Raw genomic sequence first — 13,867 nt, 5'->3', positions numbered from 1 at the left:
CTTTTCTCCCAGACTGGATCCCTCTCCACTCCTGTCTTGCCAGAGTGAACACAGTGCTGAGTAGGAGTGATGGCAGCATACACACTGTCACGTTCTTCAACCAGAGACAAGGCGGACAGCCTCTTACCAGTCAGACTGTAACTGACTGTCCCAAAGCCAGACCTTTTCTGGTGAAGGTTTTACCACCCAATTGTGCTAAACGTCAACAGACAATTCTCTAACATCAACAGAGTAGACAGGGCCCCTAAATTCTTATCATGCCTGTCAGGATGGTAGACTAAGGTCCACACCTATGTAATGAATTACTGGGATAAATCTCCTTTTGGTAACAATGTTTTCAATATGTGGAATTCTAAATTCTGCTTTTAGAGGCTTCTACATCTAAGAGAATAGTCACACATTTGTCTTGTGTGGTGCTATGATGGCCTCATAAAATGAACTTAAACCTTCCTTCCTGTTGTACTTTCTTAAGTTTGATATGCAAACAAAGGGACTGGCAGACAAAGGACTAGGGACCTTGGTCTTGCCGGTGCCCTGTGTGAACTCGGGTTAGACATTGGTCTCTGACTGTAGAATCTTTAGTGTGGGGAGGTGTGGGTAAACTGATGGATCAACAGAGGAAGATGCTAGCTCTTAGCTAATCCAGGAAAGGGTCCAGGAGATATTTGCAGAACTCATGGAACTTTCTTAAACTAACTCAAAAGAAAAGCATGAAAACAATATAATCTTGCCGAGGGATGAGAACTAATTTTATGCTTGCTGAGTGCAGAGATGGACTAACTCTGGCACTCAGCAGGCAAACACGCTCACTCAGTAACACATAAAGCCCAGGGCTGGAGCCCTGGCTCAGTGAGGAGGGGCAGCTCCGAGCTTAAGAGCAGGTGTCACAGTTGCAGAGGACGGAGTTGACCCCACCACCCACAGTGGACGGCTCGCAACTTCCTAGAGTTCCAGCTCCAAGGAGCCAGAGCCCCCTTCCGTGGACACCGCCCTCACCCACACACAATTTACAAATGTGAAACAAGGCTCTTTTTTCTTGGTCTCACAGTCGTTTGCATAAGTGTTACGGTTTCCAATGCTGTTGTGAGATTTCTGTCTGTGCCTCTGCATCTTCATGTCCCGTGTCCTTCCCTTGGCTCCTCTTCTTCTGTTTGTTCACTTGTTTCTCCTATTCCAGCATATTTGTTTTTATTTTACCATATTTTATTATTTTCTAGATGCCAATTTGTATTCTAATGAGAGGAAAGGGTGGGAGAGGAGGTAGGGAGGACCTGAGAGAAGCTGGGGAGGGGAAACCATAATCAGAATATATTATATGGAAAAAATAGAAAAAATAATACTATCATTAAAAAACAGAAGCAAACACCCTGGATATAGTGACACATACCTGCAATCCACATACAAAGACACGCATGCACCCATGCATGCTCACAATAAATCAAGCCTTAAGTCTTACTCGTATTTCAAGCAACCAGGCATCTTCAGAAAAATACCCCACATGTATACCTACAGCGAGCGCATCAGTCTGAGAAACGTAATCAACAATTGTGTACGCACATTTCAGAAATCCAGACAGAAGCTTGGTGATACAGGTCAGTGGAGCGTTTGTCTAGCAAACATGGCCTGGATTCAACCCACCTCCCACCTAAAAAAAATCTTCTCCTACACCCACTTCTGTAGCAAACAGCAGGGTTTCTGCCATGAGTGCTGTACATTGTGTCTGTGCCTCAGCCTCTCAGCATACGTGGACTTACGATACAGCTCTGATCGTGTTTCCATCCTTCCTTTCTTACTGCTGCGGACAACACTTTCGAGTGCGTTGTCCCTGTTCCCCAACGGCCAAAGTCCTCTGGTTTACTACACGGTCTGTGCCAGGTATCTTAGGAGCTTATATGTTGCCTCACACGTAACTACTGTTTTCAAAAGGAAAACAGACATGAATGCAGTAGCTTGCTTTACTCAATCAGCAGCACCAAGGGACCAGGTTTATAAAACAGCCATGTAAGAAGACCACTGCCCTGGGCTGAGTCGCCAGGCCCCGGGAGAGCCGCCCTCCCTGTGCCATCAGTCCGCTGACTCCCAGCACTGACACTGGAGTGCGGGCACATTGCAGTTCAGAGGGGGGATAATGGCTGAGAAAGGCACACTGCAGAGGTGGTAGCCATGCCCCGTAGCCCCAAGCCCCCATACTCACTTCATGGTAAGTGTCCTCCAACTCCCCGTCGTATATCCATCGGTAGAGGAAGCTCAGGACAGGGTGAGACACTAAGCTCAGAATGTGCTGCACCAGGGACTTCATGTAGGGGTCCCCTGTCTTTGTATAGGCGTGGACAGCAGAGGCCAGCTCACCCCCTTTCCGTCCTAGGGGAAATGAGGGAAAATACACAGAAATAGCCAAATTTGAATTCATGGCACAAACCAATCACTAAACACTAACCAAAGACAGCCAAGTAGCAGAGATAAAATGCACCTGCTTTCTTCAGTTAGCGAGGACTTCCTATATTCAACACGGCAGCAGCGGGCCATGCACACGGCCTGGGCACTAAGATTCAGAATCTGGCTTTATACAGAAATACTCAAGGGAGAGTCAGCCAAGAAGTCTGTCAGTTGTAAAACCAGCTGCCCAGCCTAGACACTTGAGTTCACACTTCATGTTGCACTTTAGTTCACATCTAAGTACCCATGAGACGCAGACGGTGTAAGGATCAGGAGTGACAAGACTTGGGCTGTGGCACACAAGGCCCAACTCCCTGCAGTGCAGTGCAATGGTTAGTGTGACACTGTTCAGCAGGACCCTGAGGAAGGTGCAGAAGCCACAGAACTGGGTCCCGGCAACACAAGCACAGCAGTCATCAGTTTGTGTCAGAAGCTGAGGGCTTTGCATGGCCCCTAGTTTTATACAGACTGCTCTGATGTGCAAGTAAAGGAGTATGAACAGACACCCAGGATTCCAGGAGCAGGTCTTACAGCAGTGTCTGCGAAGACCAAACAGGACAGACAAGACTGCTGCAAGACACAGAGCAGCCTCACACAGAACACCTCCTTCCCAGCGTCATCTCAGGCTAATGGCAGGCTGCCCTGGTCCCAGGTTACCTTCCCTGTGAGCCTGTAGCTATGATCTGCAGTACCCTCAGCCAGAGCAGAATCACAGGCCCTACCTACAGACAAGTTTTCACTCAAGCATGTCTAGAAGCACAGAAAAGAGGAACTCAGGAGACCTTGGCAGTGATCTACCAGCGCAGCAAGGGTCTTTAATCTTATTTTGGGATCATATGTCCAAACCAGGAGGCGCCGCAGTGTGAGGCTACTCTCCAGTCCCACATTCACACCCTGATCATCTTCTAGCTGGAGCTAAAAAACAACAGGAAAGGTTAAGCAGAAGTGAGTGAGTACAGCCCATCACCCCTAAACCCACACACGGTGAGAACAAGGCCTCAGCTACCCTAACAATAACGTCACAGTCGTTTGTAAAACTACAGCACTCCCAGGCTACATATGGTAGATGGGCCCGGAAATGGACAATTAATTGGCTCTAGGCTGTAATGAACAGATCTGATACTATGGAAGCCATTACTCTTGTATACGTACAAAGTAACAAATCCTCTCTACATTACTGATTTTCTAACTCTTGAAACTTGAAGGACTCACAGGGGAAGTCCTTACCTGGGAGTGCAGAACAGAGAGGAGCCGGTAGTATTCTTTGAGCTCTTGGTGCAACGCAGCACAAAAACTCTGTGAGGGAAGGACAGGCAAGGTTAAAACACACACACACACACACACACACACACACACACACACACACGCCTCACTCTGCAAGAGGAGACGACGCCTTCCCACGGAGCTCAGTGCAGCTGAGATCCTGGACCTGTAGCATCTACTTTGATAACAAGAAGCTTGAACCTTGCAGAAGAGAAATGGAGATGTGTCGGGTTTTCATGAAGCTGCATGTGTGGGTCACTTCAGAGGACGGCCCTTTAACATGGCGTCCTTTCTAAGTTTTAGCAGTTACAATAACTTTCTTCAATGCTTTCCCAAGCATTAGGAACTTCTGCCAGCCTCAGTGTTGACCCGATTTACTTTCCCATGTAGAGCATTGAACACTGCCTGCTCTCTGCATCTCTGACCTGAACTAAACCGACTCTGTCAGAAGTGGGAAAGAAGGACCCGCTGGCCTGCATCCAGTGAAGTGTCCTCTGGCATGAACCCGAGGCTATAGACAGCACACAGTCCAAAGTGTGTCTGCAAGACATGCTACCATAAACAACCATAAGGCCTGAAGCCTTACCCCATTAAATAAATATGTGGGCTCCATGGCTCCCCACAGACCATAGGGCAATGCACCAGCTCATAAATCATGGGCCTGTTTTACCACTCAGAAGAATGAAATGCCCTTTTAGTTTTAAAAATAAACATAAAATACAAAATACCCTTCTGGTTAAAAAATGAACACAAAAGGAACATTTTAATGTCCTATAGTTATAAAAATAAGCTTTGCAAAACACACCAGCCTTGCAGACACACAGCAACACTTCAAAGGTCAGACTTGCAAGATGAACTGCCCCAACCTAGGGAACCACAAAGACCTCAGTGAAGTGCTGGGCTCCCAAGGAAGGCTGACACTTCCAAAGCTCCCACTCCCACAACCACACGCACACACGTGGACAGGTTTTATATACAGAAATAACTAGCATGGGGCATAGAAATCCTCACTGACTAGCAGTTTCACTAATGTTCACAGAGGCAGCAATACGGAATTTGTTCAGGTACAACATCTCATTTTACAAAACCACCACCCCAGAGTCCAAAAGGACAGAACCACAAACATATACAAAGGTTAAAAAATAAAATATAAAAATTTATCAATGATCAAGAGCTCACGTTGTAGTCTGACATGGAGAATGCAAACATGCAGACTACACAGCTGAAATTACTAGTGGGTCCACATCGAAATGCCATACAGCAGGGTTCTCTGAGCACATTCCTCTCCCACAGCCAGAGGGAGCCAGCTGGGCTGCCTGGGCTTGCCAGAGGAGGAGCAGAGCTGAAAACTGTCCTAGGAGCCAGTGTCCCTCTGCACAACCCGTCCCATGTTGAGTCTGAGAAGAGCTCTGCTGAGGCCTCAGGGAGAATGTGCATAGCAACGACCAAGACAGGCACAAAGAAGACACTCCAGCAGGAAGATGGACCCCCCAACAAGAGCAGTCAAGCAGGCTAACACGGACAGCCATAACTCCTTGACGGCAGCAGCAGCAGAACAACAGATAGAAAAGGCTTCATTCAGTACAGGAGTCACATCACCCTCCAGTGTCAGAGCACTCCAAGATGAACGCTGGTGCTGCAGCTCATGCTCTGCACAACAGTGGTAACAGATGTAAGACAACAGGACTTCAATACCTGTGCTGTGAGACGCTTATGATGCTACTACAGTGGTAAAGTATCTAAGATACACATCTGACAACTTGTCAATACCCAGGCTGTATAAAAGGGTGGAGAGAGCCACACTGTCTGAGTTTCAAAAGAATAGAACTGGACATTTCTCAAAAGACAAAGCCAATAAGCATATGAAAAAAATGTTCAAAATCACTAATCATCTGGGAAATGCAAATCAAAATGTGAGAGACACCCTAATTCCAGTAAGAGCCGGAATCATCAGGCGGACGGGGAGAGAGGGAGCCAGCACACTGCTTGTTGGGGCGAACCCTGGGTCAGCTACTAAGAGGCTCCGCAGGTAAGTACCCAGCACAACTTCAAGTGGCAACACGCCATGGGCCCTGCGGACAGTCAGTGTGCTGAGGGGACAGCGGCACTGTCCATCCTGGCTGCACTATTCACAACAGCCGAACGTGGACATGGGTGTCACAGACAAGACACACCACATCTTCCACACGACCAGAAAGGAGTGAGACTGTCATACAGTGTCATACATTCTCCTAGACAGGACTACGAGTGAAGCAAGGAATGGACTCTGCCTCTGTGCTACAGGCCCTGGCCCAGGCAGGCCTGCTTCTAATATCAGCCCTCAGAGGAGGAGAGGAGCAATGGCCAGCAGGCCAATTCCCTAGGCAGAACCAAGAGGAAACTGCTAGGCTCAAGGCCAGGGGCTAACTACGCAGTCTCTCCCCACCTTCAGTGATAGAAAGAAACTATGTGTAGGGGGACAATCTGTGCTGTCAAACCTGATGCTTCCAAGTCCTATTCCTGAGCACCAGCCATGCTGCCCTCCCATGCTCCTGACCACCAGCCATGCTGCTCTCCCATGCTCCTGACCACCAGCCATGCTGCCCTCCCATGCTCCTAAGCACCAGCCATGCTGCCCTCCCATGCTCCTAAGCACCAGCCATGCTGCCCTCCCATGCTCCTAAGCACCAGCCATGCTGCCCTCCCATGCTCCTGACCACCAGCCATGCTGCTCTCCCATGCTCCTGACCACCAGCCATGCTGCCCTCCCTTGCTCCTGAGCACCAGCCTCACTGCAGCATCTCTCCGTGCTGTCTCTGAGAGCCTCTCAGTAAATTTCTGTCAGTAACACCAGCAGCAATTCCTACCTAAGAGTCCAACTGAGACCAAAAGCATGGACCACTAAACCTGTCCAAGAGGCTGGGGCTTTGGAAGTACCCCACACTCACATTTTATTCTGCTGCTGCCTTAAGATCCAGCAGTCAAGAGACAAAGGTGCCTGCTTCAAGTGACACTGCAGTAGGTCCCTCAGTGCCCACCATGGACACCCTGGCAGTGACAGCTGTAAGTCCCCACTTCCCACATCCATGGCATTAGAAATGGCAGTGATTTCTACAGGGCAGGCCCAAGCTCTTCCACTTCAAAGTCCCTCCCCTTCTCAAGCTCTTCCCTCTGGCCTTGAGGGACCTCCCTCTGCCATCCCCTCACCAGTTTCTGCACACTCCCGGTGGCCCCTGACTGACACTTTCCTCAAGAAGAGCGCTGACGGTGCCTCACACTCGGACCTTACGTAGATGAAGCACCTGCCTAACGAGGATGAACATACCTGCCCTACAAGTCCAAACGAGCGGTCCAGACTCCTCTGGTCAGCATACTTCCTGATTTTATTATGCAGCCACCCCAACTCAGCAAGCCGGACCGCCGTGTCCCGCAAGGACTTACTTAGGTTCGCCTGAAAAGTAAGCACAGATAAAGTCAAAACTCAAAGAGAGCGGTAGGACTCATCGTCAGCCCTGCCACTTGTCCTAATCTTCTCACGTTAAACACGAGCACAAAAGGTGGTTAAGTCACCAGCACACCACAAGCTGAAGAGAGCACAGGAACAGGGAGGCCACAGAGAGCCTCCAGGCTCCCGCTGTGTGGCTCATGCAGGACCACTCTGGGATGCCCACCAGGAACCCTGATAGTCCTCAGAGACTTGGGGACGTGATGACCTCTGTCCTGCTGAGAAGAGTGGGGCAGACTCTCGTGGAGCAGGGATGTGGGAAGACTGCATCAGAGAAGCACGGCCACAGAGGGACTGTGACCTCAGCCACAAATGGTCACAAAAGAAGTCAAACCGGGCTGCGAAACTTGTTTACTGCCAAATCTGCCCAGCCCTAGGCACGGCACTGGGAAGACTGTGTGGACTCTGTCTCTGGACGATGCAGCGGGGCCTGCCGCTTACCTTCGCTTCCACTTTGTAACAGTTTTCAGTGCTGCTCATTTTGATATTTTTGCCATCAATGCCCTGGAATACGTAGAGAATGTCTCTCACAAGAGCTGCTTCAGTAACTTCCGATGTGCCTGCAGAATGATTGGAAAGACTGATTAGCGCCTCTTACACATCTGCTCCCAGATCACATAGACCAATTCGGGAAGTGGGCTCAAGAAACAAAAGAAAGGTCAGATTTCGGAAAGGTGAGGGCTTTCTGAGGGGCGGTGCTCCTACAGGGACCCCAGAAGGCCTCTTCCTGTGACCATCAGACAGGCAACAACATAAATGAACCAGAAGGAGTGTAAGATAGGGAGCTTGTCATACCAGCTTACTACATGGTGACATGGTGACAGCAGGACAGGATCCTCCTAACGCCACTACAAATGGAGTTCCGAGTTCAGAGAAGACATCGGCCTCCCCACTTCTTCTGAACAAATATCACAATAAACTTAGGGTGTTAGCCAAAAATGAGGGCAAAGAGGCACAGCACCCAGAACCCAGAACCTGAGGGAGCCCGAGACGGTCAGGAGTCAGCACTCAGAGCCATGGCAGAGAGAACAGCGGGGACACATCCTCACGCTGTGGAGAGGGCTGTTAACCCTCCATCAGGTTAACGGCGCCCTTCCCATCTCACATGGCCCTGTCCAACCCCACTGGGGCTCAGCTACTGAGAAGCAGCTCACATGGACTCCTCTGCTTTCTTTTCCCTGCTAAAGCTCCTTCAAGAGGAAACGTCCCTGTTCTAAAGGCCCACCTACACCTCGCTGCTTCAAGTCTCTTCTACAGAGGCTCTGCCCCTCTGTGGGTAGTTTCACAAGCATATATCATCCACCCATTTACTTTTAACCTGTTTGCAACTCTCTACTCAAAATATATCTCTTGTACGCAGCAGGTACAACTCTGGAATTATTTTTTAAAACTGTCATTGAAGAGAAGTATTTGTGCCTTTAACAAGTACACCTAGGTTAAAGCAGCCATATTGCTGTTGTTCCTACTCACCCCACCTCCCGCCCGCCTGCCCATTTCATGTAGTCCACTCTGGCTATATAGGAAGCACAGGTCTGAGGGCTGAGGACAGGCCACTGGTTTGCTCCACACACCTGAGTGCGCACCCTTACACACTGCAGGATAATGTGGCTGAGAAGCTGCATGAGGACAGCTGCACGGGCAAAGGCTTTCATATACCTTGAGCTACAAAGGGCACTGGCCCCTTGGTTACTCTTGAGGAGAGGAAGCAGCAACCCCAGCCTCAGGATCAGCAGACCATGAACCAAAGCAAAGCCCATTTCACAGTACTAGTGACTCAGAACAGGTGACCTGCCAAACACTGCTACATGTGGCACTCATGAAAGACACAACTCCCTGACAGCCTAACGCAATGGTAAAACCCTTACAGAGAGAGGTCTTCATCTCACGCCTCAGAAACACCTATGAGTTCCCTTCACAGTACAGGCACTGTGATAATCCCCACCCCACAAACGAGGTGGATACCACCCTCCTCAGACACAAGCAACCTTCCTGACTTCCTGTGTGGCTTCCCAGGAGGGATGACAGACAGACAGAGATGGGAAGGGGACTGGGTCAAGGAGGCATCAAGGACAAGAGAGGGAATAGACCAAGCAGACACCAGTGATCAACAAAAAGTGACCTCACGAGGCATCTGCCCACAGGGACCCCGGGTTTCAGTCCATGAACACTAAGGAATCACTACAGATGGGGTGCTGAATTCTAAATAACAAAACATCTTACCACCCGGATCCCCTTCTCTCCTTGACCTTGTCAGGTTTCGAGAAAGAGCATTTGGGAAAGCCTTGGAGGTAGGGGTCTGTGAAGGCTGATTTCCAGTCAGAGTCCATGCTAGACGAGGCCCCAGCTGCTGCCGAAGGCCGTCACCCACTCCTGGAGCTTGATGAGACTGTCTAGAGAGTAAGAAAGAGACATTTGTGGCTTCAGCTAAGCAGACTACCCACGAGAGAGAGAAACGTTCCAGGGATTCACCTATGTTCTTACACTAACTGCGTTACTTTATAGATCTGATACAGGGCTCTCCAGCACCACATGTCCCCATAACAGTTGGCTCCAGTCCCCTGCACTGCCCCGGTTTGCAGACCTACTCCTAACTGGGCATCTCGTCTGACATCCATACTTCTCCACTCGAGTCCTCTACAAACACACCACGCCTACACAGACAAAGTTTGAAACCCTAGTTTAACTACAAGATCATGGCCTTTCATTCATTCGACATTTCCCGAGCTGAGAGGTCTTAACACCTGGGCCCTGTCCCATCTGTGGTCACCAGCCCCCACCCCACCCTGTGTGTATACTATGAAAAGTGACCCTGCAGTTTAATCCATTTGAAAAAATATACAAATACATAAAATGAAAGGCAAAAGGAACCCAGAAAATATAGTCGCTCTGTGAAAATCTAAGAGCATGTTTATGTTTAGTGATAACTGTAACAAAACTCCTGCTTCTCAGGACTGAAACAACCACAGGCATTCACGGCACCTGCTCTCCTAGGGGCCTGCACACAGGGGGCCCGTGTACTGGGGACCCTCCGTATGACAACTACCAGGCCTGTGCTACCCTACACTCGGTGGGCACAGGCTTGGCAGCAGCATTCAGTAATACTGTGCATCTGAAAAAAAGTATAAATGAAAATGAAAGCCTAATTCTGCTCAGAATTGTCTTTACAACTTTTCACAACAGCAAAAGGCACTCCAAAGTCCAAGGTCACAGATGAGACGCTCTCAGCCAAACATGGTCCTTGGGTCAGCTGTAACTGCTGTTGATCAAGGTGACAGGCTTGTCACAGAGCAATCTGTGTGTGGTACACACAGTCTACCCTCAATACCATCGTGCAAGTTTAGGACTCAAAGTGACATGTGATTCCACTGTGCTCACGTGGAGAGCATCAAGCCTTTGACGCTTATTCTCTGGTCAACGCTCCTCTGGAAATCACCCAGCTCAGTCCTGTCACACTGTGATCACCAGGAGTGACAATGGCATGAAGCTCACCCTGCCCTGCTTGGCTGCACATCGATGGCTGCATCCTCTTTGCTCACAGCACCAACTGGGAGTCTGAGAACCTCAGTCTACGGAGGACTCACCTGCTACTTAAGACTTGAGTTCAACAAGAACAGCTTGCTAAAAGCCTGGGAACAGACCTAAAACACTGAGAGCCACACCCACACCCTGGCTGGTTTGTGTGTGCGTGTGTGCACACGTGTGTGCGTGTGTGCGTGTGTGCGTGTGTGCGTGTGTGCGTGTGTGTGTGTGTGCGTGTGTGCGTGTGCATTGTGCGTGTGTGTGTATTTCTGTCTGTGTGTGCATGTGTGTGCGTGTGTGTGTGTTTCTGTCTGTGTATACGTGCGCACGAATGCTCGAGTTACCCGGGGAGGAAAGGCTGCACAGGTGTGGGGCCGCTAAGGCCACACATGCCGATACTGCTGATGCCGCTGCTGCCCAAGCTGCCGGAGCTCTGTGTGCTGCGGTCCTGGTAGTTCAAGGGGAGGGTCTGAGGCCTGGCACAGTAGTAAGGCGTCGAGTGAGCATCTCTCGGTAAGGCTTGTGCAAATAAGGAGGCATAGCTAGTCACCTGGAATGAAGCGCACTGTAAGCACATAGGTCAGAGACTGCAGGGCAGCTCGCCCAACCCACAGGACTTCACATGCCTGTCCCATGCTATCTCTGCAATTGGATTTGAATTTCACACTTATTCAAACAAGTCAATGAAAATGCTCCTGAAATTCGTAAGTGAAAGTATCAGACATTCTCTAAACGCCACCATAAAGCACAAACAAGTTTATAAGTATACCCCAGCTACACTATGAGGAGGTTGGAGTGAATCCTCCAGTCAAACATCTGCAGAACGTTCTGCTGTGCTGGACCCCACAGCCGGGAGGAGCCTGAGGCTCAGGTAAATCCAGCATGGCATTCACAGCAGGAAGCCTGCTGGTAAGACAGGGACAGGCTCTCCCAGCTCAAGAGCTGCAGACCTTCCAGGCTGATGGTCCTAACATAAGTGTCAATTCTCTGACCACTCGGGCTGCTCAACGACACTGCTGCATCAAAAAAACAATTTTGAAACACATCTTCTGGAAGCTGCCGCTGGAAAAGAAGAAATGACGTGGCTTCCAGGGTTGGTGGGCCTCTTGCTTTGCTCCCGCTATTTTCCTTCCTATAGACTCCCAGAGCTCCCAGGGACTAAACCACAAATCAAAGAGTACACATGGGAAACCCATGGCTCCAGCCGCAGATGTAGCAGAGGATGGCGCTGTCTGGCATCCCTGGGAGGGGAGGCTCTTGGTTGATGTCGCAGTGTAGGGGAATGCTAGGGCAGTAAGGTGGGAGGGAGTGGGTGACTGGGGGACACCCTCATGGGGAGAGGGGGATGCAATAGGGGGCTTGCAGAGGGGAAACCAGGAAGGGGGATAACACTTGAAATGTAAATAAATAGAATGATCGATAATAAAGAAGAAAAGAAAACACGGTATAGCATGCCACAGGACTCTGCCCTCCCGCACCCACCTTGCTGGCTTGCTTCCGAGGATCCTCACTAAGGTTCAGCAAGAGGTAGAGGATTGACCATTTATTCTTCAAAACTCCCTGTTTAGGTAAAAATATCACAAGAGCAATTGTATCAACTTTGCTTTATTCTCGCTTGTACTTATCTCTGAAATAGAAAACCATTCTAAAGTCTGCCCATCAACAGTCACTCCATGGGTCCCGCATGGGACCACCCACAGCAGACTGGATGCTTCAGTCTTTTCTGGGGCCAGCACCTGGTCCTTCACTCCACAGGAACAAGCCCCAAGGTTGCCTGGCTTTGGATTAGCAAAGCCCCCCAGACGAACTCATGGCGAAAGGAGTATCAGCAAACAGCCATGGGTGAGCTGGGCATGCTGGTGCACACTTTTAATCTCAGCACTTGGGAGGCAGAGATAAGCAGATCTCTATGAGTTTGAGGCCAGCCAGGACTACTGTCACCTGTCTCAAGGGGGAAAAGTGAACTGGTTTTCTTGGTTTACACCCCATTTGGAGCAAGGAGTGTCAAGGGAAGAGAAGACAAGAATGGAAAGAACTCCGCCCTGGTGAGCACCCTGATGCTTCCAACAGAAACAGACATGCAGCAAATCACAGAGCTGGAGAGGGTCCTGGAGAGTCTCTAGAACTCGGCCATAAGGAGCAGGAACCATGAACAGATGCGTAGACTACAGCTGGGGCCCACACAGAAATCCAACGACAGGATCTGCATGGCACTCAGGGAAGGGCTGGAGCCGCTGCCGTGCTCCTCAGGACGGAGGGCTTCATCCAGCATGGGAGTGCGTGGAGGGCTACAGCAGCCTGAAAGGTGACAGGCCTCACAGGTCAGTGACCTGCCAGGACCTGTCTGCCCACGCAGTCCTCTCTCTCCCTCCCTCCCTCCCTCTCTCCCTCCCTCCCTCCCTCCCTCCCTCTCTCCCTCCCTCCCTCTCCCCCTCTAAGCTCATCTTCCCTCTCTGCCTCCCCAGTTCTGGGATACGGGAATGTGCAGTGTGCCACCACACTGGCTTAAGAGCAGCTCCTTTTAACACAGGGACAGGTGTGGTCAGCCAGGTGAAAAGGAACAGAGAACAGGAAAGGGGAACTACCATTCCAAGGAGCCAAGATGGCTTCGCCAGGGCCATCATCAAGCCATGGTTCACCCTCACCTCCATCCTCCTGACCCAGCTACCTCCCCGGGACTACAGCCACTCCCTGCTGAAGCTCAGATGGTAGCGAGCAATCCAATCCGCCTGAGGGAGCAGAGAGTGAGGACAGACACTGCGCTCCCACAGCCAGCCTCAGACCAGACACCTCAGACTCCTATAGAAGTGCCTTGGTACAGACACGGCTCCCTGCAGTGTGTCCACTTGATTCTCTGTGTAGACAGAAGCATCACCCTAACGTGAAGGGATATGAAAGCAAAGGTTTACCCAGCAGCACCTGCCCACTGCTGCCTTAACCCACCACACCACCCTGCCCCACCACTGCTGCCTTAACCCACCACACCACCCTGCCCCACCACTGCTGCCTTAACCCACCACACCACCCACCACCCTGCCTCAACCCACCACACCACCCTGCCTCACCACTGCTGCCTTAACCCACCACACCACCCTGCCTCACCACTGCTGCCTTAACCCACCACACCACCCTACCCCACCACTGCTGCCTTAACCCACCACACCA

At 50.4% G+C, this 13,867-nt stretch overlaps 1 protein-coding gene across 2 annotated transcripts in view; it reads right to left on the bottom strand.

Moving 5' to 3' along the window:
* The window catches only part of Tubgcp3 (tubulin gamma complex associated protein 3), a 59,491-nt gene that overhangs the window by 30,404 nt on the left and 15,220 nt on the right, over window positions 1-13,867 (bottom strand). For both annotated transcript variants that reach the window (XM_032918747.1, XM_032918748.1), the window contains exons 4-11: window positions 12,185-12,262; window positions 11,047-11,252; window positions 9,404-9,573; window positions 7,625-7,743; window positions 7,004-7,129; window positions 3,664-3,732; window positions 3,219-3,351; window positions 2,195-2,361 (exon numbers count right to left, since the gene is read on the bottom strand). In XM_032918747.1, coding sequence (XP_032774638.1) covers window positions 2,195-2,361; window positions 3,219-3,351; window positions 3,664-3,732; window positions 7,004-7,129; window positions 7,625-7,743; window positions 9,404-9,573; window positions 11,047-11,252; window positions 12,185-12,262 — 1,068 coding nt within the window. The remainder of the gene's footprint in view (window positions 1-2,194; window positions 2,362-3,218; window positions 3,352-3,663; window positions 3,733-7,003; window positions 7,130-7,624; window positions 7,744-9,403; window positions 9,574-11,046; window positions 11,253-12,184; window positions 12,263-13,867) is intronic.

This window comes from Rattus rattus, chromosome 13, assembly GCF_011064425.1.
Source record: "Rattus rattus isolate New Zealand chromosome 13, Rrattus_CSIRO_v1, whole genome shotgun sequence".
NCBI classification, from domain to species: Eukaryota; Metazoa; Chordata; class Mammalia; order Rodentia; family Muridae; genus Rattus; species Rattus rattus.
Note: the sequence above shows the minus strand (reverse complement) of the source record. Positions and strands in the feature narration are given on the sequence as shown.